At 44.1% G+C, this 22534-nt stretch overlaps 1 protein-coding gene across 3 annotated transcripts in view; it reads left to right on the top strand.

The window, feature by feature from the left end:
• Nucleotides 1-14165: 14165 nt before the first annotated feature.
• The window catches only part of FOCAD (focadhesin), a 97529-nt gene continuing 89160 nt past the window's right edge, over nucleotides 14166-22534 (top strand). For all 3 annotated transcript variants that reach the window (XM_042012686.1, XM_042012685.1, XM_042012687.1), the window contains exons 1-4: nucleotides 14166-14244; nucleotides 18088-18190; nucleotides 18634-18722; nucleotides 21676-21750. In XM_042012686.1, coding sequence (XP_041868620.1) covers nucleotides 18666-18722; nucleotides 21676-21750 — 132 coding nt within the window. In that variant the 5' untranslated portion in view covers nucleotides 14166-14244; nucleotides 18088-18190; nucleotides 18634-18665. The remainder of the gene's footprint in view (nucleotides 14245-18087; nucleotides 18191-18633; nucleotides 18723-21675; nucleotides 21751-22534) is intronic.

The raw sequence follows: 22534 nt of genomic DNA, 5'->3' as shown, positions 1-22534 counted from the left end.
AAACACAAGTACCAAAATTGGAACAGGAATACATGTACAGGCATCCCTATTCCATTCATACAGGACATTAGGAGAAAACAACACTAGCCAGAAGAAAGTAACACGTGGGCAAAGATCGCCAGTGAGGACCTACGCTGCGACAGAAGCTATCTCCGTGCCACGCACAACCGAGAGACCAGAAGAAGTAGGGACCCACACCCACGGCTGGACCAAGCTCTGCGACCACGGGCAACCGCGAGTGGACATCCCGCAGCAGCAAGTGCGTGACGGGGCAGAGAAGATCCCCTCCCGACCCCTTTCAGCCCTACAAGCGGCGGGAGAAGAGCCCCGGCAGCCCACCACCGCGCTGGAGGCCGCTTTTGTTCTCCACCGAGACGGGTACAGACCCATCGCCTGCGCCCGCTCCGGGCCGCCTCCAAGCGCTCATCCCACGGGAGACCCCATTACCTCTTTTCGGCCTGGGGAAGCTCTCGTGCAGGTGAAAGATGACTTTCTCCACAAAGTGCTGAATGTTGCTGTGCTCAGGCCCTCTGACAAACACCATCCAGTCGTGGGTGAAGCCCTCTACGGTGGGCTTCTTCCTGACCTGGGCTCGGTGTCCCAGCTCCAGCTTCACCTGGACGGCACACTGCGGGGGAAGAGGCGGGGAGCGGCCGGTGAGCGCCCCAACAAGCGAAGATGGGGCGGGCGGCCGGGGGGAACCGGCCCCATCGCGGGCGGTACGGAGACGCACGGACACAGCGGTACCATAAACACGGCAAAAAGGATTTGGTAGGGGGAGAGCTGGCAAAACCAGCAAGGCACCGCTGCAACAACAAAAAAACGACCCCACGGGCGAGGGCGCAGAACAGCTCTCGGTGCCACCGGGAGAGCGCGGGGAGGCGACCCAGGGTTCGCTGTCAGGAACGCTCCGTCCTGCCCCCGGCGCCTCCGCGCTCGCTGCCCGCGCTGCGGCGGCAGGACCACGGCTCCCTCCGAGTGCGTGCGCGCGCCGCCGCCGGGAGCAGCGGAGGCAGGGAAAGCCGCACGCAAAGAGAAATTCCCGGTCACGCCAACCCTCTCCCGGTGGCGCCGGGCAGCGCGGGCCGGAGGAGACCCGCAGTACTCACTCACCGAGCCGGCCATGCCTGGGGCGCCGGTTCTGCCGGGGCGCTCGCTGCCGTCCCCCACCCCCACCGCGCAGCCCTAATTCATGAGGACGTGGAGGAGATGGCGGGCGCGCAGAGAAGCGGCGAGCGGGCGGCAGGCATCCTCTGTTTCGCTGCTCGGGCCGGCTGCGGCGGCGGCTGCCGGCTCTGGCTCGCGGCTCCGGCTCCCCGCGCTCCCGCTGCCCGCGCTCCCGCTCCTCGCCCGCGGCAGCCCCAGCGCTCGCCCCAGCCCCGCCGGCCAGCGCAGCGCCCACCGCGCATGCGCACCGTACGCCTGACTGACACCGAGCCAGGGGCACAGTAGTAGGTGCCGGGGGCGGCACCGGCGCGACGCGATAGCCAATGGCGTGCGAGCTCCTCCGCTGGCCCCGCCCCCGCCCCGCCCCGCCCCGCCCGCCCTTAAAGTAACAGGTTGCGGCCCCGGCCGGCGCCCGCGGCGGCGCCACGCGCCAGTCCCGAGCCGGCCCCGCTGACTGCGCTGCCCGCACCGCGCACCGCCGCCACTCGCGCAGCGGCACCAACAAACGCCTCCGAAAGGCCCCCGATGAACCCCCTTGCGAAAACAAAGAGAGGAGGACAGGACGGGAATGCCCGACCTGCACAGGGATGGCAGGTGGCGATGGGCACACCGCAGGCAGGAAATAACAAACGGGATTCTTTAACTCATGTTAACTCACCAGCTGCTATTTTTACCTGTAACAGGTTGAGAGTCTCTTAAAACGCGGTTACTCCCTCAAACATCTCTGTATCTCCTCCCTACTATAGGAGATAACGTGGGGATTCCTGCCACGGCAATACGCCACTGAGGAGCTGAAGTGATTTACTGTGAATGTCTAAGTCACGGTGCTGACGTTCGTGAGATTACTGTTTTTCAACAGCCATAAAATTGTCAAAAATTGCCGGTAGTAACTTTTGGCACGTTGAAAACTCATTTAGTCTGTTCGATGATTATATTTTTGACAATCTTTGCGAAGGCAGTGGTAGCCCAGTGACTGGACACACAGCACGGCAATCCTTTCCGAGCGCAGCATGCCACACACAAGTAAAACACCCTCCCTGGGCCTTCCAGGTGTCACCAAGAGATGGCGCGCCGAGTCCTCGAGCTAACGTCCTCATTTGACCTCTCCAGTAGACCACGATTTCTATCTTCTCTCTTTCCATTTCGGGAATAAGCGCACATTGTCGAAAGTCTAGCATGATTTAATAATTCCTTCGAAACTGCTGAGATGAATCTTCCTTTTCTTTCAGAGGTTGTAATCCCTAATTGATAAAATCAATACTAAGAACTGAAAAGGATGAATACAATTTGTAAAAATTCCACAAGTTACAACGTGATTTGAAATGTATGTGCATATCCATGTATATGAATATCCATGTTTTAAAATTCTCACGTGCATTCCTGAAACTTCACATATCTTCTAATAATCTTGCATTAGGCAAGCCAGCCAATGTAAGAACTCCTGCTGAGTCCATAAACGCACCAAAGCTGATTCTGGTAAATTTAAAAACTTTGTTCTTGAGAAAGGATTATGCATGTAAGCAAGGACAGAGAGGCTGGACCACCACCGAGCATAATGTAGTGGGCTTCCAGCTCTCAGGACTCATCTGAACAGAGCATCATCTTCATAACTTGGAATTCTACTGGAAGGAATGGAGCTGGATCTGGCATCCTTCTACACTGACTTTTTCTTATGTATTTGGACAAAATTATTTTTCCTCTTGACTTAAAATGGGACTGAATCACTACAAGCTGTTTCCCTATAATACATATCAGTGTCAGGGTGGAAATGCTTCTAACCTCATTCATTCTAAGTGTCTTTTTAGCTACTTAACTGAGACCATTCAGTTGAGTAATCACTACTCAGAAACATCTGCTGATTCGGGCTCAAATCTGGAAAAGAAAAAGAAGTTGTTTGATTTTTGTCAGTTGTGAAGCAATGTTGATTTTTAAACAACAAAAAAACCCAAACACAGCATTTGTATTCAAGCTGAAGAGGTTGAGATGCAGTTACAGCCATGATCTAAAAATCTAAAAATTTCTTTAATTCCAAACATAATCTTTGGCTGACAGGAGTATAATCAAAGAATGGTATCGAGCTGTTGAGTGACAAACTGGTGCAACATTTACTTCATTTTGGATTAACAGTTAAAATAAACATTCTTTGATATCATTATAGCAGATGGATGTAATTATGTGCATATGAATGTGCAAAGACACTGGCTCAAAGAACTACAGAATTATAAAGGTGAAGGCAATTTTCTACAAGTGCTATCCAGTACTGCTTAAACAAGGTTTACCAGGGAATAATTATACAGCTGCTGGAAAATAACAGACGTTTAAGTTATGTTCTTAGAGGTATTTAACAACCTAAGTGTTCATTTAATCAACTCCAGCAATGCTGAAAATGCTTGTACTTTTTATGTGTGCTGAAATAACTGATACAGCTGTAGGCTTCCTGGAAGGCACCAGTCCCTGTGTTCAGACCTCTTCAGACATACCTGCATCAAGCTGTGACATGTGATGCATAGATGCCAGATCCCTGACTTAGGTGGAACATGGGTCAACCTTTCTGCTCCATATATAGCTAACTGTGTACAGAGCGTAGATGTGTTAGCGCAGCATTACACCTGACCTAACAGGAGCTGTATTTCATAGCTATACTGTTGGTGATTCCACACAGTGGAAAGGAATTGCTGCTATCATTTTCTTACACAAGGCAGATATATCTTATGCCACAAAAAAGGAAGACTGTTTCCCAGCTCATTTGGATACACTGAATTGTCTTCAATATTTCAAACACAGTTGTTTTAAATTTCTATTTGAAGTTCAAATTTTGTGACTCAAGTATATTGACTGACTCTTAAATAGGCCTTGTTTTCAAATATTTCAAAAAAAGCAATGAACTGAAAAAGCTAATATTACTGGCTATAAATGAAACCACCGTGCCTTTTAAATATATCATCAGTCTGAATTTCTCTGTATTTGAGATATTTTAATTTCCTTATGAAGACAATATTAAAAAATCATAGCCAATCTTGCTCCAAGCCAGATATTGATTACAATGGTCTGAACCAGAGCAAAAAGTTAAAATAATCCTACATCTGATCTTACACATACAACAAGGAATATGTCTAAGTTTCTTTGTAATACCATTCTAGTTACCAGGAACTAATGGCAGAATGTCTGGATTGGCTTTCTTTGGTTAGCTACACAGGATGAACAAATGCCAAGCAGCTTGAGCCAAATGTGTGCCTGTTTTCAGGTTTTATTGGCTTGTCAATTTCTAATCGCAAATCAAATAGAAAATAAGAACTTTAGCTGGAAACATATAAACCCCCTTATCAATAGAAAAGATCTGCAAGACGAAGGGCTGCATGATTTAGAAAACAATATAAAACAGTTTATAACTCACCACTGGTCACCTCAGAGGGACGTAGTAATAACAACTAAAGATAAATGCAAAAAGGGGTCTTGGCTATGCACAATATTACAGTATAAAAGGTTAAAAAAATTTTTTTTATTGACCTCCAGGGACACAAAAGGAAATTCATTGAGAGTGGAAAAGTCTTGTTGAAAGACCTACAAGGAAGTATTTAGGGGTTTATTTCCTCACAATGCTGGTGTCCCTAGAGTAAATGCTCCTGTTAGTCAAAGAAATAAAGTCAAATTCTGTACTCTGTTTAGACCTGTGTAATGACTAAGTTCAGAGAACTTCTTTTGGATTTCCCCAGCCATAGCCAGGACAGTCTGATCACATGCGCAAAGGCGGTATTAGGGAGTAGCTTCACTGAAATCAGTGTTTTCAGTTCCTGGCCTGACAGGAAATCTCCCCATTAGCAATCAGGCAGAGCAAAAAGCAATTATGTGACCATCTTCACTCTGCATCAGGTTCTTGTGGTGGCAGCAACCTCAGTTTGAATCCAAGTCATGGCACCAAAAACACTGTCGTGGATTGACCCTGTCTGGATGCCAGGCACCCACCAAAGACTCTCTCTCCCAGTCTTCTCTGCAGCTGGACAAGGGAGAGAAAATACAACAAAGGATTCATGGGTTGAGATAGGGCTAGAGAGAGACTACTCATGAAATACCATCATGGGCAAAACAGGCTTGAATTAGAGATATTAACTGAATTTATTACTAACAAAATCAGAGCAGGATAATGAGAAATAAAATAAGACCTTAAAAACACCTTATTCCCACCCCCCCCTCCTTCCCTGCTCAACCTTCTCCCCCCAGCAGTGTGTGGAGACAGGGAATGGGGGTTATGGTCCGTTCATCACATGTTGTTTCTCCCACTGCTCAGGAAGGGGAGTCCTTCCCCTTCTCCAGTGTGGGGTCCCTCCCATGGGAGACAGTTCTCCATGAACATCTCCAATGTGAGCCCATCCCATGGGCATCAGTCCTCCCCAGACTGCTCCAACGTGGGTCACTCTTCCATGAGGTGCAGTCCTTCAAGGACAGGCTGCTCCAGTGTAGGTCCCCCACGGGGTCACAAGTCCTTCCAGGAAACCTGCTCCAGCATGGGCTCCTCTCTCCACAGGTCTGCAGGTCCCTGCCAGGAGCCTGCTGCAGCACAGACCTCCCATGGGGTCACAGCCTCCTCTCAGGCATCCACCTGCTCCAGTGTGGGGCTCCTCTGTGGGCTGCAGGTGGATCTTTACATTCATGGATCCTCCATCCATGGGCTGCAGGGGCACAGCTGCTTCACCATGGTCTGCACCATGGGCTGCAGGGGAATCCCAGCTCCAGCACCTGGAGCACCTCCTGTCCCTCCTTCTGCTCTGACCTTGGTGTCTGCAGAGTTGTTCCTCTCACATATTCTCACCCTGCTCCTCTCTGGCCACAATTACATCTGCACAACAATTTCTGTTTTCCTTCTTAAATATCACAGAGATGTTACCACCATCTCTAATTGGCCCAGCCTTGGCCAGTGGCATGTCCATCTTGGAGCTGGCTGGCTTTGGCTCTGCTGAACATGGAGGAAGCTTCCAGAAGCTTCTCATGAAAGCCAGCCCTGCACCCCCCCACTACCAAAAACCTGGCCATGCAAACCCAATACACCACTGTATTAGTTATGTAAGTTGACCATAATCCAATTCAGGAATTTATGCATAAAATGACCACCATGTCTTGGTCATAGAATACTTATGTTTTCTATAGTTTCATTACAAGAGTATCAGAAAGGTACAAGACTACACTAATCTCACACTTTTATTGTGAGAACCATAAACCAGCCAAATCTTCTTTATTCCCAGTATCACTAGAAAATGAATGAGAATCTGAAATGGCTTAACATTATCTTGGTGAAAAACTGCTGGTGAAAACCAGATTTTTTTAATCAGTGATAAGTACTCATGTAGCCACTGGGTCTTAACTGTCCTCATCTTTAATGAATTCATGATTATGCCCTTACTGATTCAGAAAGTAGTTTTATCCCAACTCTATGGATGGTGAATTGAAAAAAGAGACTAACTAATTATTTAACCAGGAGCAACCAGATAAAGCATGAAGGTTAAAAGCAGTTAAACACAGTGAGAAGAAAGTTTAGCCCTGAAAAAAAAAAATGGAAAAAATTAAGAAACAGAAAAAGGCATGTAAGCAAAGTTAGTATTGGAGAACAGAGAAACTGAAATACACAGCTAGTTCAACAATCAATAAGAAATTATTTGGCAGATGTGGCATTTGAAAGAACATTGCAAAGTTTAAGGAATACATTACACACATATTTTCAGAAGTCTGGCCTTAGGAGCTTGATAAGCACATTTCAGAACTCTAAACAGAAAACATATGAATCAGAAATAGCAACTTTCACATATAAGAAAGTTGTAAAGCATGACTGCTCACCATATGGGAGTCAGTCAGTAATCACAGTATAGTGAGTAAGCTAGAAGTAATATTTATGAAGTCATAGAGGGGAGCAAAACAGAATTAAGATGGGTGGACATGTTTTGCCAGCTGCTGGAAGGGGATCAGTGAATCTGCAGCCTATATATTCTGACTTGCCATACAGGCTGCAGATGCCCTTCCATACAAGCTCTGTGTGGTCCACTGAATTCAATAGATTTTAGTAGTAAGCAGCTGGACTTCATTTACACTCTTCCCAATGGTAGGCACCCCTCAATGAACAATGAATTTCCTATCAGAATACTTTTCATCACCATGTGACATAAATTCCAGACACTTTTACATATATTTACAATTTCCAATAAAAACTTCCCAGCTCTCCAAAAGATACAAATGCAAAAAGCATGCTATCCTAATTTACTGCAATTTCCACCTTTCAATGCTCTGCTGCCTCATCCATTCTCCATTTACCTGTTCCTCAGACAGCATATTTTAAACTGACCAAAACTATACATTTTATCTGCTTCAGACCGCAAATACATACAAATACATGTGTGTGTGTAGAAAATATATACTATATATACATACAGAAACATAGAGCAAGAGCTATAGTTTCCCAGCACATCATTCATCAATATTCTGCCCTTGCATCCCCACCTCAAGGAAATCCTTGAGAGACTAGGTTAAAAAGGGGCAATGATTCTCATGAAAATGGATGCCAGGAGCCTTGCAAGTCTGTGGGGGGAGTTCTAGAAAGTGATACATTCTCCCCTCAGTCTCATTTTCTCCAGGCTAAACAGCCCCAGCTCCCTCACGTGCTCCTTGTATGTTTTGTCCTCCAGATTCTCAGGCAGCTTTGTTCCCCTTCTCTGGATACAAGCTCCAGCACAATGTCTATTCTGTAGTGAAGGAGAGGTCCAAAACTGAACATAGGGCTCAAGGTGCAGCCTCACCAGTGCCAAGTAAGGGGATGATCCCTTCCCTGGTCCTGCCAAAGTCACATCACAACTTGAAAACACGCACTAAGTAAATCTAAACAAATGAATAGTCTTGTTAATCTCAATGACAACAATTGGAATACTCATCTATTTTTAATTACTCCTGAGCAGTCTTCTTGTAGTTTTGTGACATCAGCTAATGTTCATTTAAAGAAGAAAAGTGGAGGCATAAAACAATCTAAATCACATCTTTAACTGCATTCCTTGAATCCTCCTTAGGTTTTGCTGTGCTGCATCATGTAAGCAAAAGCAGAATGCAGTTTGTTGTTTTGGAGTCTAGCGAGGTGTAGTGGTTTGGTCCAAAATACTCATTACTGTTTATCTGCTGTGAGATAAGAATTAGGAGAAATGCAAAACAGGCACCAAACTTGAAAGAATATAAAGAAGTTTATTAACAGACCTAAAAGAAGAAAAAAAAAATTATACCACCTTCAGAACTCTCCTCCTCCCCCCACCTTCCTCCCTTCTCCCACTGACAATGTAAAAAGACAGCCCTTAAGATGTTCAGTCTGTTTATCACTTCCATAATAACCTTGTTCAGTCCATTTAGAAAGAGAAGTCTCTTCTTGCTCATGCTGTGAAAACATTATCACAACGAGACAGCCACCCACTTCCAAATATTGTTCAGTCCATTTAGGAAGAGGAGTCTCTCTGCCTGCGTGTGAGTCCCTTCCCCCGACTTGCAGCTTTTCCTGCAACTGCTTTCGAGGATCCACTCTTGAAGTTTTTTGGGGTACAGTTTTAAGGTTGAGCCGTTCAGAAACAAAAACAGAGGCCCTTCTCCTTCCCTGGGAGCAAAGGGTCTTCATCATCTTCATCGTTAGGACTATCTCTGGGAGCATCTCTACGGACTGAGGTTTTCTCCTTTCCCGTTTGGAGCAAAAGTCCTCATCTGGTCCATCTCTCCCTGTCCAAACTTCTCATGAAATTACAGCTGCGTCAGCATCTGCCTATCTCAGCGCAGGTGCTTTTGCTTACGAGTTGAACACTCCACCCCCCATATCTTCATGAAATTACAACAGAATACTCTGATATATCATAGCTTCACAACAGAATTTCAGCTTTAAGCATCTCTTCTCTTTCTTCCCTCAGGTTTTCAGCTCTTCACAGCAATAAAAGGGTTAATCTCACCTCGGCCTTGCAGCTTTGCAGCTGGAATGTTGAATTTTTCTTATCGCAGTGGAGAGGGGGGAGAGCCGAGCCGCTCCGGCTGCTCGCGGCAAGGCAGTGGGGGGGGTTCCACGGCTGGAACAGGTCCATCGGCTCCAGGATGGCCGTGGCCCAGCCCGGCCTGGCCCAAGCAGGGCCTGGCCGGGCCCGCTGGCCCCCACACGGGGCCCGCAGCCGCCTGTGCCAGCGCCGGAAACGAGAGAGAGCTTGGAGGGGGAGTTTGCCTATTCTTAAATGTGGATCACAGAGGTGATCACAACTTTAAGTGGCTTAGAGAATTGTCCATATTCAAACTGGCCAGCTGATAGGTTCTATCAGTTCCCAGAGGAAACTGTAAGCACCCCTTAGCAAGGACGTCCCTTCCGGGACTATGCTTGCTAACCTATGACACGAGGTTCAGCTTCTATTACTCGCCCTTGGCTGTTCACAGTTTATCTCGTTCATTGTTGCCTGTGCAAGTAGTAAGATGAACCCCCTAAAGACAAAGTTAGATCTGGATTGTGCAAAGGAGCATCAGTTACATCTGCCTGCAGTTTACTTGAAATGTTCATCACCTGCTCACACTGGTGATGTTTGGCCCCACCATCAGACAAAAACATAAGGGTTACTGGATTCAAGATACTGCATCTTTTCAAAGTTATATTATCCAGCACTAAAACGATCCATTTGTACCTGTGTGCCCATTGTGGCAATAAGGCTTGAGCTGTGTACTGTTTCAAAAATATTTCCGCCTTGTTTGGGACACGAGTTCGTTACAGTGTATTCCGGAACAAGGAGGTGACTTCTTTCTAATACTGTAGCTGCTGCTGCCACTGATTTAATAAAATCAGATCTAGTTGTACAGAGTAGTATGCAACTGGTCTCTGGTGAGGTCCTAATTTTAATGTTATCACTCCACTAGCTATTCATTTTCATTCATGCACATATAAATTGAAAGGCTTTGTAGGATCTATGAGCCTGAGAGTGAGAGCTGATGTCAAAGATTTTTCTCTCTCTCTAAAAACTCTGCCATGCGATACAATCAATAGGAAACTGAAATGGCCAACAGTGCTAGCAATTAGTCTTTGTCAGAAATATGCCTCAAACTTTCTGCATTACCCTTCAGCAGAGCAAGTGCTGTACAGGCAGTCAAAAAACGCTGTGGGCCTTGCTTGCACTAATACAAAGGGAGTTTTTATCTATGAGCTCCTACAAGGATAAAGTTCAGTATGGCATTTCAAGCCTAGTCTTGTGAGTTGCAGAGTACTCCCTGGTGAGAGTGAAGCAATTTCCACTCTTATTCATCTCAATAGCCTGTGAGGATACAAATCAGGGATTTTTTTTCTCATTTCTACCCTCACACTGGCTTTACACTGAAGTCCGTGGAAGCTTTGCATGGGTGGAGTGATGGCCCTTCATAGCTGACTACTGTTTGCAGCACAAGCAGCTGCATTTGAAAGCTGAATGCATTTTAAATGAGCCTTCTTAGTTACAGTGGCTAAAGACATAGCTGACTAGGCAGGTCCATTTGCTAAAACTGTATTTCATTACTAGGCTTAAAAGATTTAAAATAAATGTATTTCAATAGCGGTAGGCTTTGCTGCTATTGATTTCTGCAATATATTCTAAACTGGAACTTTCCTTATTCCTCTGCTTCATGATTAAAGCTAGAATTGCTTTCTGGTTTGGATAAAATTCCATGTAAGAAATGAGATATGCAGATTAGGCCATTATCAGGGCTATTACTGTATGATTTTCATTTGCATAGTAACCTTCACTGGGAGACCTCACAGCGTATTACAAATGCTGCCAAGAGAACCTTCTGGCATTTCTTGGAGGCCATTGCCATGCATCACCCCTCATGGGATTAGACTGTCCCATAATAAAACAACCTAGAATACCCTAGAAAAAGTGTAACTGGAGACAAGGACTCCTGCCTAGTTTTTCTCCCGAAAGAAAATTCACAAGCCTGAGAACAGGGCAGTTTTCACAGATTTGCTGACCTTTTCAAGAACTCCTGTCACACGAACTGGAGGGTGGTAAGCCTATTTGGCAGCCCAATACAAGCTAGCTGAATTCTATTTTTATTATTTTCTGTATTACAGATAGGCCATGTTGGGGTCTCCCCCCCGCCGTGTAGCCCTGGGAGAGGGGCCCTGAGGGCACAGGCACGGGGTTTCCCTGCCCCTGCTCAGCCTCGTTCCCATTGGTTGGTTTGTGTTCCCTGCGCGGGCAGAAGGACCCTCAGTCCAGACTGTGAGAGTTCCTCGGCAGAGCTCCGGCCATGCGGCTGGGGAAATAAACATCTCTGAAACAGCTATCAAGAATCTGTCTGTCCATATAGATTGCTTTTCCATGGGACTCCTGGTTTGATATATGCCTGTTACAGTAATCCCTGCTGTAACAAGGCCACATTAAGATCAACAGTAAATTGTGTTGGACACACCTCCCAGAGGTGTCATGTTTCTTTCAAAAGGGAAAATTTATTTCAAAAATTTGCTAGGGGAAGCATTTTTCAGCATAATCTGCAGCTGATATGAACTGCTTTGAAACAAACCCAGTTATGACTTCGGCACTGATGCTACCTGCATAACCTCCAAGTATTTCTTCTACTTTAATGGAAGACCTTGAAAGCTAGGGACACCACTTCAGGCAACTACAGAAAATACATATCCACGTGACAGCCAGGCTCTATTAGCCTTGCAAGTCAAAAGGCAATCAAAAGCAGTGTCTGTCTGCAAATTTAAGTATGTTCTTTAAGAGATATCTTCTGCTTTTTTCCTGCTTCTAAGGTATCAGTATAGAAAAATATGTTATTAAAACAGATTGAGACCACAGGACAGTAAATCGTTTCACAAAGATGAGATGAGTTCCTTTTGTCTCAAGCCACGACTGAGTCTCTGGGGCTACCAAAAGCCCTTTGTGAGAGCGTTTGTGTTACATACACTGTGTTCTCGTGCCTCAGTGTCCTTATATGACCTGCATGAAACTCAGGGCTTAGGAACAGTGCTGGCCATTACGCACCACAGTCAAGTGACCCAGAGAATGGATGTGATATTCCTGATACTCTGATACCAAGCATGATACCACTGGTGAGGTGCTTGTCAAAGCAAGATGCTTCACAGTATCAACACACTCAGAATGGTCAGCACCAAAATAAACTACTACATGCTCCTTTAATCTCAGGAGATCTCACTGCAGTTTGCATTAAATTGAAAGCCATTTTGGCTAATGCTCATTTGGGCAGTAGCAGACTTGGCACTGTACTCAGAACTAGGGGTCCCACGTCTAGGGCACAACATGGAGCTAACACACAGCTAGAGAAGTTTCTTTGGACAGCATGCTACTGAGATATACTTCACCTGTCAGGCAAGCTCTGCGACCTGGCAGTTATAAAAGGAAAAGTGCTGTACAGGCAGTCAAAAAACGCTGTGGGCCTTGCTTGCACTAATACAAAGGGAGTTTTTATCTATGAGCTCCTACAAGGATAAAGTTCAGTATGGCATTTCAAGCCTAGTCTTGTGAGTTGCAGAGTACTCCCTGGTGAGAGTGAAGCAATTTCCACTCCTATTCATCTCAATAGCCTGTGAGGATACAAATCAGGGATTTTTTTCTCATTCCTACCCTCACACTGGCTTTGTATTGAAGTCCATGGAAGCTCTGCGTGGGTGGAGTGATGGCCCTTCATAGCTAACTACTAATCACAAAACAATAACACAATAACAACAACAAAAACAAAACTACTAATCACAAAACATCAATAACAAAACATCAATAACAAAACATCTAAGGACATCAATAGCAAGATGTCCTTAGATGAAGCAGAAAGCACGGAATGGGCAGAGGAGACTGAGCACTGCCTTTGGATTCATGTCATCACCTATGGTCACCTGGAGATGGACTGAAATACATCCTTGTGAAAGGTCCTACAGGTCCTTTTACCTCATCTTACGAAATTTCAGCAGCAAGCAGACATGGGAGCCCATGTTGGCCAGAGTGTACTGAGCCAAAAGCCACATCACAAATACTTGTATGTGCTGTTTGAAAAGAGTTGCTTCGGAAACGTCACAGATAAAGCAAGCAGTCCACATGTTCTCTGGGATCTGACTGATCTTCCCTTTGTATGTACACATGTAGGCAGCTCAAGAGAAAACAGTGAATCACTTCTGGGCTTTGAGTGGCTCTTGGAAGTGGCAGTGCATGTTTTTCCACCAATTTAATGCGGGCAGTGGCAACGCTCCTTGAATATCATAAACTGCCGACAGCTTTAGCTGGTGAAACTAAAGACAATATATCCCTGATCTTTTTAAATGAAAAAACTGGTAAAAATACTAGACAGACTTGACTACATATATTTTTGGTTTTTATTTGTCAGCATTCCATTACTTTCAGTTGAAACCAACTCAGCAGATAACCCTGAGGGAGAATAACCTAACCTTAGAGAATAATCTAATCATTTTCTAACAAATTCCTTTCAATTATTTGTGAATTTTTCTTTAGATATTTTCACTGAGAGCCATTCTTATGTTATACAGGCCTCGTAGAAGTTGATTGTGGCTTTGATGTTAGGGAACAGAAGTGCTGTTTAGTGTTAAAATTGAGAATATAACCTCTGTCTCAGATGTGTGGTTACCAGTCGGTAGCACAGAAGTTACCAAAATACATCAGAAGTGGGCTTAAACTCTTTTTCTGCCTTTGAGAGAGCTGCACCGTCGATGTTCTTAGAAGTGTCTTCCAACCTAGTTGGTTCTGTGATTATGTGGTAACATGCAGCAACCAGACCATCATTTATTCTTCACGTCCAGGGTCTTCCTGATGTCCCTGCACCTTACTGACGACTGCGTGCCAAAGCATTTAGGAGGCTGAAGACACTCACTCTGCGGTAATGCTGAGGCCGATAAAGGTTTGCGTTCTTTCCTGCGCGGCATCTGTGCCGGGCGCCCCCACTGCCCCCCGCGCTCCCGGGAGCTCGGCTCCTCCCGCGGCCCTTCCAGCCCCGCCACCGCCGCCGCGCCTGCGCCGGGTGCCGCGCATGCGCCCAGTGCGCGGCCGGCTCCGGGCGCAGCGGGAGGAGACGCGCCCGGCCCAGCCCGGCCTGGCCGAGGTGAGGGGCCCCGGGGGGCGGCGGGGCGGGCGGGGGGAGCGATCCGCGGCGTCCGGACCGCAGCGAAGTAAAAGCAGCTGCCGCTGCTGCCCTGTGTGAGGGGGTGTTGTTTGTTTGACATTTTTATTTAAAGCTGGTCGCTTTGAGACGTTTGCGTATGTCGCACGCAAGCGGTGAGGGTGTGCAGGTGTTCTCACCCCTGGCTTGGCAGGAACACCGGTTTGAATCGGGAGTCCTTAGAAAGGAGCCGGTGGCAATACATATGAGAAGTGTGGTCTCAGTGCTGCCTGCGATAATTTTCTGTTACTTAGCTTAATTTACCTTGACGGAGTTTCTTTTGGAGAACTGAACCAGATCTGAAGGTGTAGTGCCATGACAGCACCTCTCTGGTTCACTTGAATTAGCAATGCTTGTCCCTCTTAGCATTAGGATGCTTTATTAGATGTGTGGCAAGGATTTGGTAGTGGAGGGGTTACAGAGGTGACCTCTGTGAGAAGCTGCCAGAACCTTTCCTCATGTCTGACAGAGCCAGTGCTGCAAATGGACCAGCCACTGGGTGATGCCAAGCCTGTCAGTGATGGTGGCAGCACCTCAGAGATAAAAAGTTTAAGAAGGTGAAAAACTGCTACACAACAGCAATCCAAGGAGAGAAGTGCAATATGAGAGAAACAGCCCTGGAGACACCAAGGTGCGGAAGGAGGGAGAGGAGATGCTCTGCATGCTGGAGCAAATACTGTTGTGCAACCCATGGTGAAGACCATGGTACAGTAGCTTGTGTGCCTTGCAGCCCATGGAAGTCCATGGTGAAGCAGGTGTCCATCTGCAGCCTGTGCAGAACCCCATGCCAGAGCAATGGGATGCCCGAAGGAGGCTGTGACTCCATGGAGAGGAGCCCATGCTGGAGCAGGTTCCTGAAAGGACCAGTGGCTCCATGGAGACAGGAGCCCATGCTGAAGTAGGTTTTCTGGAAAGACTTAGAATGCACACTTGAGCAGTCTGTTCCTGAAGAACTGCATCCTGTAGAAGGCACTCATGCTGGAGCTGTTAATGAAGAGTGCAGACTGTGTTTGGGATCCTGTGCTGGAGCTGGGAAAAGTGTGACTGTGACCTCATTTCCTGACCCCCTACTCCATTCGGGGAGAAGAGGTAGAGAAGTTGGTAGTGAGTGAAGCTGACCGCAGGATAAAGGGAAAGGTGGGGGGAATTTATTTCTAGGTTTTTTTCGTATTTCTTATTATTCTACTCAGATTTCATTGGTAAAAATAAATTTCCTTGACTTGAGTCAGTTTTCCCCATAACAATAATTGCTGAGTGATCGTCCTGTCATTGTGTCATGAGCCCTTAATCATATTTTTGCTGCTTTTCCACTTGAGAGACAGTGATAGAGCAGCTTGGTGGCCACCTTGCAGTAAGTCAAGCTCAAGCGTGCACAGATATTTATCACTTACATTGACTAAACAAGCCAAGGTCCCTTTCCAATACCTTGTCTTCTCTTTCTTTATCTTGTGTGTGTGTGTGTGTGTTTGGTGATTTTTTGGGGTGGATGATTTTTCATGTGTGTGATTGATGGTGTATCATAGAATGTCCTGAGGTAGAAGAGGCCCACAATCATAGAATTGTGGAGTCTGGAGAAGACCTTCAAGGTCATCACATCAAGCATTTCCCTGAAAACCACTATGTCAGCTAAACAGTAGCCAGAAGTGCCACATATCCAGTCATTTCTTGAACTCTTCCAGGCTTGGTGACTCCACCACTTCCATCCTTGTGGGTTTTCAGGACTTCACTGGGGTTGGTAGAGAGGAAGATGATCTATTCAGACCAGTTTTGATGAGAGGATTGGGCTGGATAAGCTCTGGAGATCTTTGTTCTTAAACTGTCTGATTTAGTGATTCTTACTAGGAATAATACACATGGTATGGATTTACCAAGGAAAAATTATGCCTCACCCACCTGATTGCCTTTAATAAATAATAATTGGATTTGTAGTCAAGTGGAGGGGTAGATGTCATTTACCTCCTCTTGAACAAGGTTTTCAACACTGTCTCCCACCCTGTTCCTGTGTCAAAGGTAGAATATGTGCCTGCTGGCAGGGCTGCCCTCTGCATGGAGGAGAGGAACAGGGTGATGGGAGCCTCAGGAATTTCAGCAATGACAAATGCCCTGTCTTGGCCCACCCCTTACAGGATGGGCTGGCGAGCAGTTCTGTGGGGATGCCATGGGGCCTGGCAGGCATTGCCCTGGGATGTGTGAGAGACCTCTGTTAGGGTGAGATTTGTCCACCTCCGTTCAGCAGTCCTTGGACCTCATATTGACATGTCCAGTTTTGGATCCCTGTGTAGGGAGACATACTGACCGTAAAGACTGAATTCAGCAGAGATCATTGAGATAATGGGGCTGGGCCCTTGCCCTTTGAAGAGAGGCTGTGGTTACTAGGACTGGCTCAGCTGGGAGGAGGGACAGCTTCACTGGTACCCAGTAGCAGCCCTGGCACCAGTGGTAGGGGGATGAAAGGAGGCACTGCCAGGTGCTTCACAGGAGTTCATGGCAAATAGAGCTAAACACTACTGATGGAGAGAAAGCTTTTGTCAATCAGGACAGCTCAGTAAAGTGGTGCCTTCCCTGATCTTGAGAGGTTTTCAAAGCCTCATTGGGCCAAAGTCTTGAGCAACCTGCTCTGACCACATCTGAACTTCCTTTGAACTGGAGGTTGGATGAAAAACATCTTTAGGTCTCTGCCATCCTTGATTATCCATGTATCCTGTAAATTTTACAGGCATTCCATATGCATACACAGTTGCCGTTTCTAGGGGTGAATGCTGAAGACTGAGGAACTGTTCAGGTAGTATTTAAATTAATTGAATTGCACTGATACACCTGTTGCATTGTAACTATCCTAGATGTTTAGTTTAGATTGATAGAAATTTAGGATTTGTGTCTGATGCAAGGACAATGGACTTCCAGTCTGTCTGGAATAGCTGATTTGTGCTTACATTGAAAGTATGCTCTGTGCTTGTAATGTTGCTGTGCAGTAGTTTTTCCTTTTAATGTGGGTAAAAAAATTACCTGATGAGAGATAGAATATAATTCCAGTGTGTTTGTGTCAACACTGCCCAGGAAGGACCCTTACCTCATTTTGCTGCTTGTTGGGTAGAACTGAGGGGGCTTGGATTTATGTATATAAATAGGTTGATACATCTAGATCCACTGGAGTTATTAGCTATGCTCAACAGATCTACATATGTCTGGATTTGTTTGCTGTAGCAGTCTTTTTTTTTTTTTTTCTAAAACAAGGTATCAGCTCTAGTTCAATGTGTGTTCATTTATTATATGGACACCTGTTGTCTCAAAATGCAATTACATCTGTTCTAAAGCTATACAAACCCATACTGGCATCAGTGTTGTTTTTTTTCTCCTGCACTTTCAGACACGTAATCCACAAATAAGTGGGAGTACCTCACTACTTAACTGCAAGGAATTTTTATTCACTGATCTCTTAATGTAACTATTAATCCTGCTGCAAATGGTATTTTTTGTGGCACATGCTGCATTTACTTATATCCAGGCTTGAATTCCATCCTTTTTAAAATCAGTGGCAAGATTCTGAATGCACCACACTGATAGCGTATCTTGGAATTGGAGTACTGTGCATGTATATATTTCCTCGGGGCTTATTGCAAAGGATTACACTCAGGTTTTCAACAAGTACTAGCTTTTTGGTTTTTTTAAGGAAGCCATTCTAAATGACTGAAGGTGCATTTATAGTAAAAAATATTTGAGTATTTGCTGTGACCCTCAGTTTCATTGGTGTGCAACAAACTGACTTCTAATTTTTCTTTAATGTAGGTTTGTGTGTGCTTGTGAGTACCTGCATATTCCAACTTACTGAGAAGGTTTTCACTTTAAGTGTTCCAGCCCCTAACTACAATTACCATTTGCAATCTCACAGGTTAGTCTTTTGTTTGTTTTACTTCTGGTTTTACATGAAATAATGGAAAATTTGTGGATAATTTTGCATTTTAAATCATGTTTGAGAGACTGTGAACACACCTCTTGAGCTGTCTCATTTTCAAGTCAATGAGATATACTTAAAATGCTCTCAAAAATACATGCTGTCAGAGTACACATATGCTGTGCCATATGGAATGGTGTATTTGTTGCAGCTTTGAGAAATGTCTGTAACCCATGCTTTGTGCTGGACCAATGAGTATTCACCATTTCTTGGGTTCAAGCCCAAAAGACAAGGTGATATGGTAGATTTCAGAGGGGGAAGAAAATGCTTTAATGCTTGCATCTGTTGTTAAATACAACATAAATCTTGGGGGGAGGGGGTTGTAGAAAATAGCATGCTGTCCTTCCTAGTCCTAAGTATATTTTTTCAATCTCTTGCAGAGTGAAATTTAGTGTCATATGACAGAGCCAAAATGTTGGATGACATCAAGAAGCGATTTGAATTTCCTAATGCAGTTGTTCAGTCACAGGTAATTTTTTAAAAGCATCAAAACAAATCAAGTTGTCTGTGGAAATGTTTGTTCCAACAGCTGCTGCTTATCTGCCTATCTGTTTTTTCTTTTCCAAAGTCAGAAAACCAGAGAAACAGGGTATTCTTAAATTGCAATCAAATTCTAATTACCCTCTCTGTGTAATCGAAACATAGGACATAATTGCTCATCACTATAAAGTCTCTTCAGGAAAATCAGAAACTTTCCATGACTGGATGGTTGGAGTGTGGCCAAATGTTTTTTAGTGACCTTGTGATCTCAAGAGAAACCAGAAATTACCAGACGCCGTGTGTGGAGCTGAAATATTTCACAATACTTCATAGAACTGCTCTGTTTCTTCCTTTGTGATGAGAACTGATGAACTACTGCAGTCTTGTCTGTCATCAAGGGATGACTGTGTGCAGCTCAGCTCAGCCCCCTTTATTTTCTGATCTATGCATTCGCTCCTCATCATTTTCACCTGAAATTCTCATGTACAAAAAATGTTTATCATAGTATGTTTAATGGACAGGAAAGAGTGATAGTAATAATAGTCTCTGGTTAAAAAATATACCTTCTTTGCTTTGGCCATTTTTCATTTCAGTATTAAAAATTCATCTCTTTGGCTGTAAGTTCATTGCTGATTTCCCTGTTTTCTTCCTCATCCTATTTTGAATTTAGGAATAAATATGTACCCATTTGTTTGGTAATATAAGTTGATGGAAATGCAGTCTGTGCATGCTGGTGCCTCTCTCGCCTCTTCATTTCAGTCAGTTCACCTTGGTTTAACAGTAAGTAGGTTTGAAAGAGAGATGCAGAAGTCTACTTGTTATCAACTTGGCATTTGGGAAAAAAAGCCATGTCCCTGAAACCTGAAGTTCGTCTAAGGTCTAGCAGTGTCTTGCACTGCAGATGAGTTTATATCATTACTACCCTTGATGAGTAGGACTCAGCATCTTTGAAGCAGTTCATTTTTCTTGAGTGCAGAATGTCCCCATGGTACACTGTTGTATTGCTTAAGTGTCATGACTTATCACTACAGCTGAACATCATTAAGGTCTACTGATGTGCTTTGGCTGATTTTGTCCTGTGCTTTGGCTGTTTTCATAGTTTCCACTTGTTTTCTGTGACCCCTGGAAAGTATTCTGTAATCTTCAAGCTATAATCAGGTCAGGATTCAACTTCATGAGAGATGTCTTTTCTTTCTGGGACCAACCAAGACATCTGCTCTGCAGAGCATGTAATCTACACACGATCAGAAAAGTGAGGAACTTGAGCATAAATTTGTAGGTCATAAAGTTTTACTGCTTAATCAAGTTCTAGAAACCCCGGGACCTAATCCGCATTTTGACTTTTCTGTATAGCTAGGTCACTGCAAAAGCCAGGTTTCTGTTGATAGGCCCCTTTTCCTTTGTAATGGACGTGTCTTAAGGATGTAGGTGTGAATTAACTTCTGAAGGTCCTTTTAAAGAGAAAAAAGAAAAGATAATTTACCAAAAGGCTTCCCTTGGTAAGTTCACTGAAAGAGATCTGACCTGCCTGGGGAGTTCACTGTTGCTCTTGCAATGGGATAGCTGCAGAAAAACAGATAAATGTCTGACTTGGTCCCATTTTCTCCTTCTGTTTCCTCAAGAGTAAGATTTCCAAATAACATGTCTTTTTAAGTCAAATATGTTAGAGTACATGTCCTTACTTGTGAAAAGCTTAGTCCTTGTAGTCTAGGAATATTTAAAGTGCCATCTTTCCAAGAAATGTAAGTTCTTACTTCAGTTTGTTATGAGAGGTTAGCAACTAGTACCTAAATGAAGTGGAAATAAATCTTGAAAGCAGAAGGAACCAGGTACCATTGAAAATAATCTGTTTCTGTCGTTTTATACACTAACAAAAATGAAATGCTAATTTTTATTCCTTGCTGGCCTAGTTTACTTTTTCCAAAAGTAATGATCTGTCTTTACCAGAGAAGTGTAGATGGAGCAGCTGTTCTGGGCACATTGATAGTCTGAAACGTTTTTGTGTTGTTACTATGAAAACATGTCTTTCTGTCTTTCGCAGAATGGGTTTTCTGTGTAACAGTATCAATAATTACAAAACAAGACAGAGGAAGTCATTAGAGATGAGTCAGAAACAAAAGTCTAGGTTCAAACAACCTGAAGCCTTTGAATGTATTTCAGTTCACATATAGATTTTGAAGGGCAGTTTGACGAAATCAAACTTCTACTAAAATAGAATGAGGAGTTTAGTCTTTGCCTCAAAAGAATAAACCTGGGCTGTTTTGGGGAACGGAAGCCTTTTGTCTTGAAGATTTTGACTGTTTAAAACTTGTTAGTGATTTCTGCCAAGGAATAGCTTAATGAGATAATGTTATTGTCAAATTCCCTGTTTAAAGTAAATGAAACATTTCTGGCAGGAGCTGTGATAAGGGGATATGCAAAGTGCTTAACGCAAAACTTGTGATGCAAAAATTTGGGCAGGTTGCTTACATTTGCTGTGTTCTGCTTCCTCTCTTGCTTCTGCTTCCCCATACAGTACAGGATTTAGTAATTACTAGTGCTTTTAAGGACATGGGGATCTGTGCAGCAGTGGAGCTATAAATGTTTATTGAAGTTGTTGCATTAAAATATCTGCAATTCCTAAATATCTGTGTACCTGTACAAAGAGGCCTTTGGACCTATGTGGAGCCCTATGGAAGTTTGTTTCTTTTGTGCCTCAGCATAACAGTAAAAGTGAGTATGTCAACATTATGGAAAATTTTGACCCTGAAGCATGTTTCAGCTTCAATACCCATAAGGTTGTACTTCAAATCATAACAAAATAATCATATACAACAGCGTTATAAAGACTTCTTAATGGAGAATTTAAAAATCATGCATGTGGTTTTTCTTTCTTCAGATTTCTTTTAATTTTACTTCTTTTCATGCATCTGTGTATGTTTTTTATTTCTTTATCTCTTTAGGCAGTGGGCCATTTGATTGCTGCAATACTGAAAGAAAAAGTTTCTTCGAAGAAGATCAGACAGGCTTCTGACCAGGTCTGTGTCATTTTTTCACTTCTGTCTTCTCTTTCATCCTTATGTTTTAATTCTGTGTGCTTTGTCTAGGTTTTCCCATTCTCCACTGTGTAATTTTAGTACAATTCTAGAACTTAAATAAGGTAGTTGTCAGTATGTATTTGGGCATGCAGGTAGAAACAGTTAAACTCTGGCATCAGAAGAGTAGTTTTACTTCCATTAGAAGACTTAATGGCAGAAGTCTTAATTCTGCAGAATACCCACATCTAGCTATGTTCAGTTTAGGAGAGTTCAATTTAGTTACATTACTGAGAGTGAAGTACCACAGGATGAGACATTGTGTCTTGATTTGGAAATTTGTTTACATTGCTATAAAAATTTCAAAAGGTATGGCATTTCACATACCTGCATTGGTGTTATATTTCATATCATCTAACTAGAGCTTGTATTTCTTTAGGAGAGAGCAGGATGTAAAGGCATACTTTTCATTTTAAATGAGTCAAGCTCACTTAAATGCTTGTCTTGTTAACAAAGAGATATATGAAATGTTGGCAATTGCAAGTGTCGCAGCAAATGGGAAAGGTGTTAGTTAGGATTTGCGCCTGTTTTTTCTCCCCAAAGGCTGATATGCCCAGAAATGAACAGAAGATGATCTGTGGATTTTTATTACACATCTGGGGACTTCACCCTGACAAACCCAGACATGGAAAGTGCTAAGTTTTGATGTGAGGGAGTACTGGAGGTGTGTAGTTTATCTATGTCTCGGTTTTGAAAGACAGGTGTCTGCTAAGGAAGGCAGAGGCCC

This window comes from Corvus kubaryi, unplaced genomic scaffold (assembly GCF_017639235.1).
Source record: "Corvus kubaryi isolate FWS band 111438036 unplaced genomic scaffold, C.kubaryi_AGA036_p1.0 split1-37296, whole genome shotgun sequence".
Classification (NCBI taxonomy): Eukaryota; Metazoa; Chordata; class Aves; order Passeriformes; family Corvidae; genus Corvus; species Corvus kubaryi.
The sequence above is the reverse complement of the archived record's forward strand: the minus strand, read 5'-3'. Positions and strand labels throughout refer to the sequence as shown.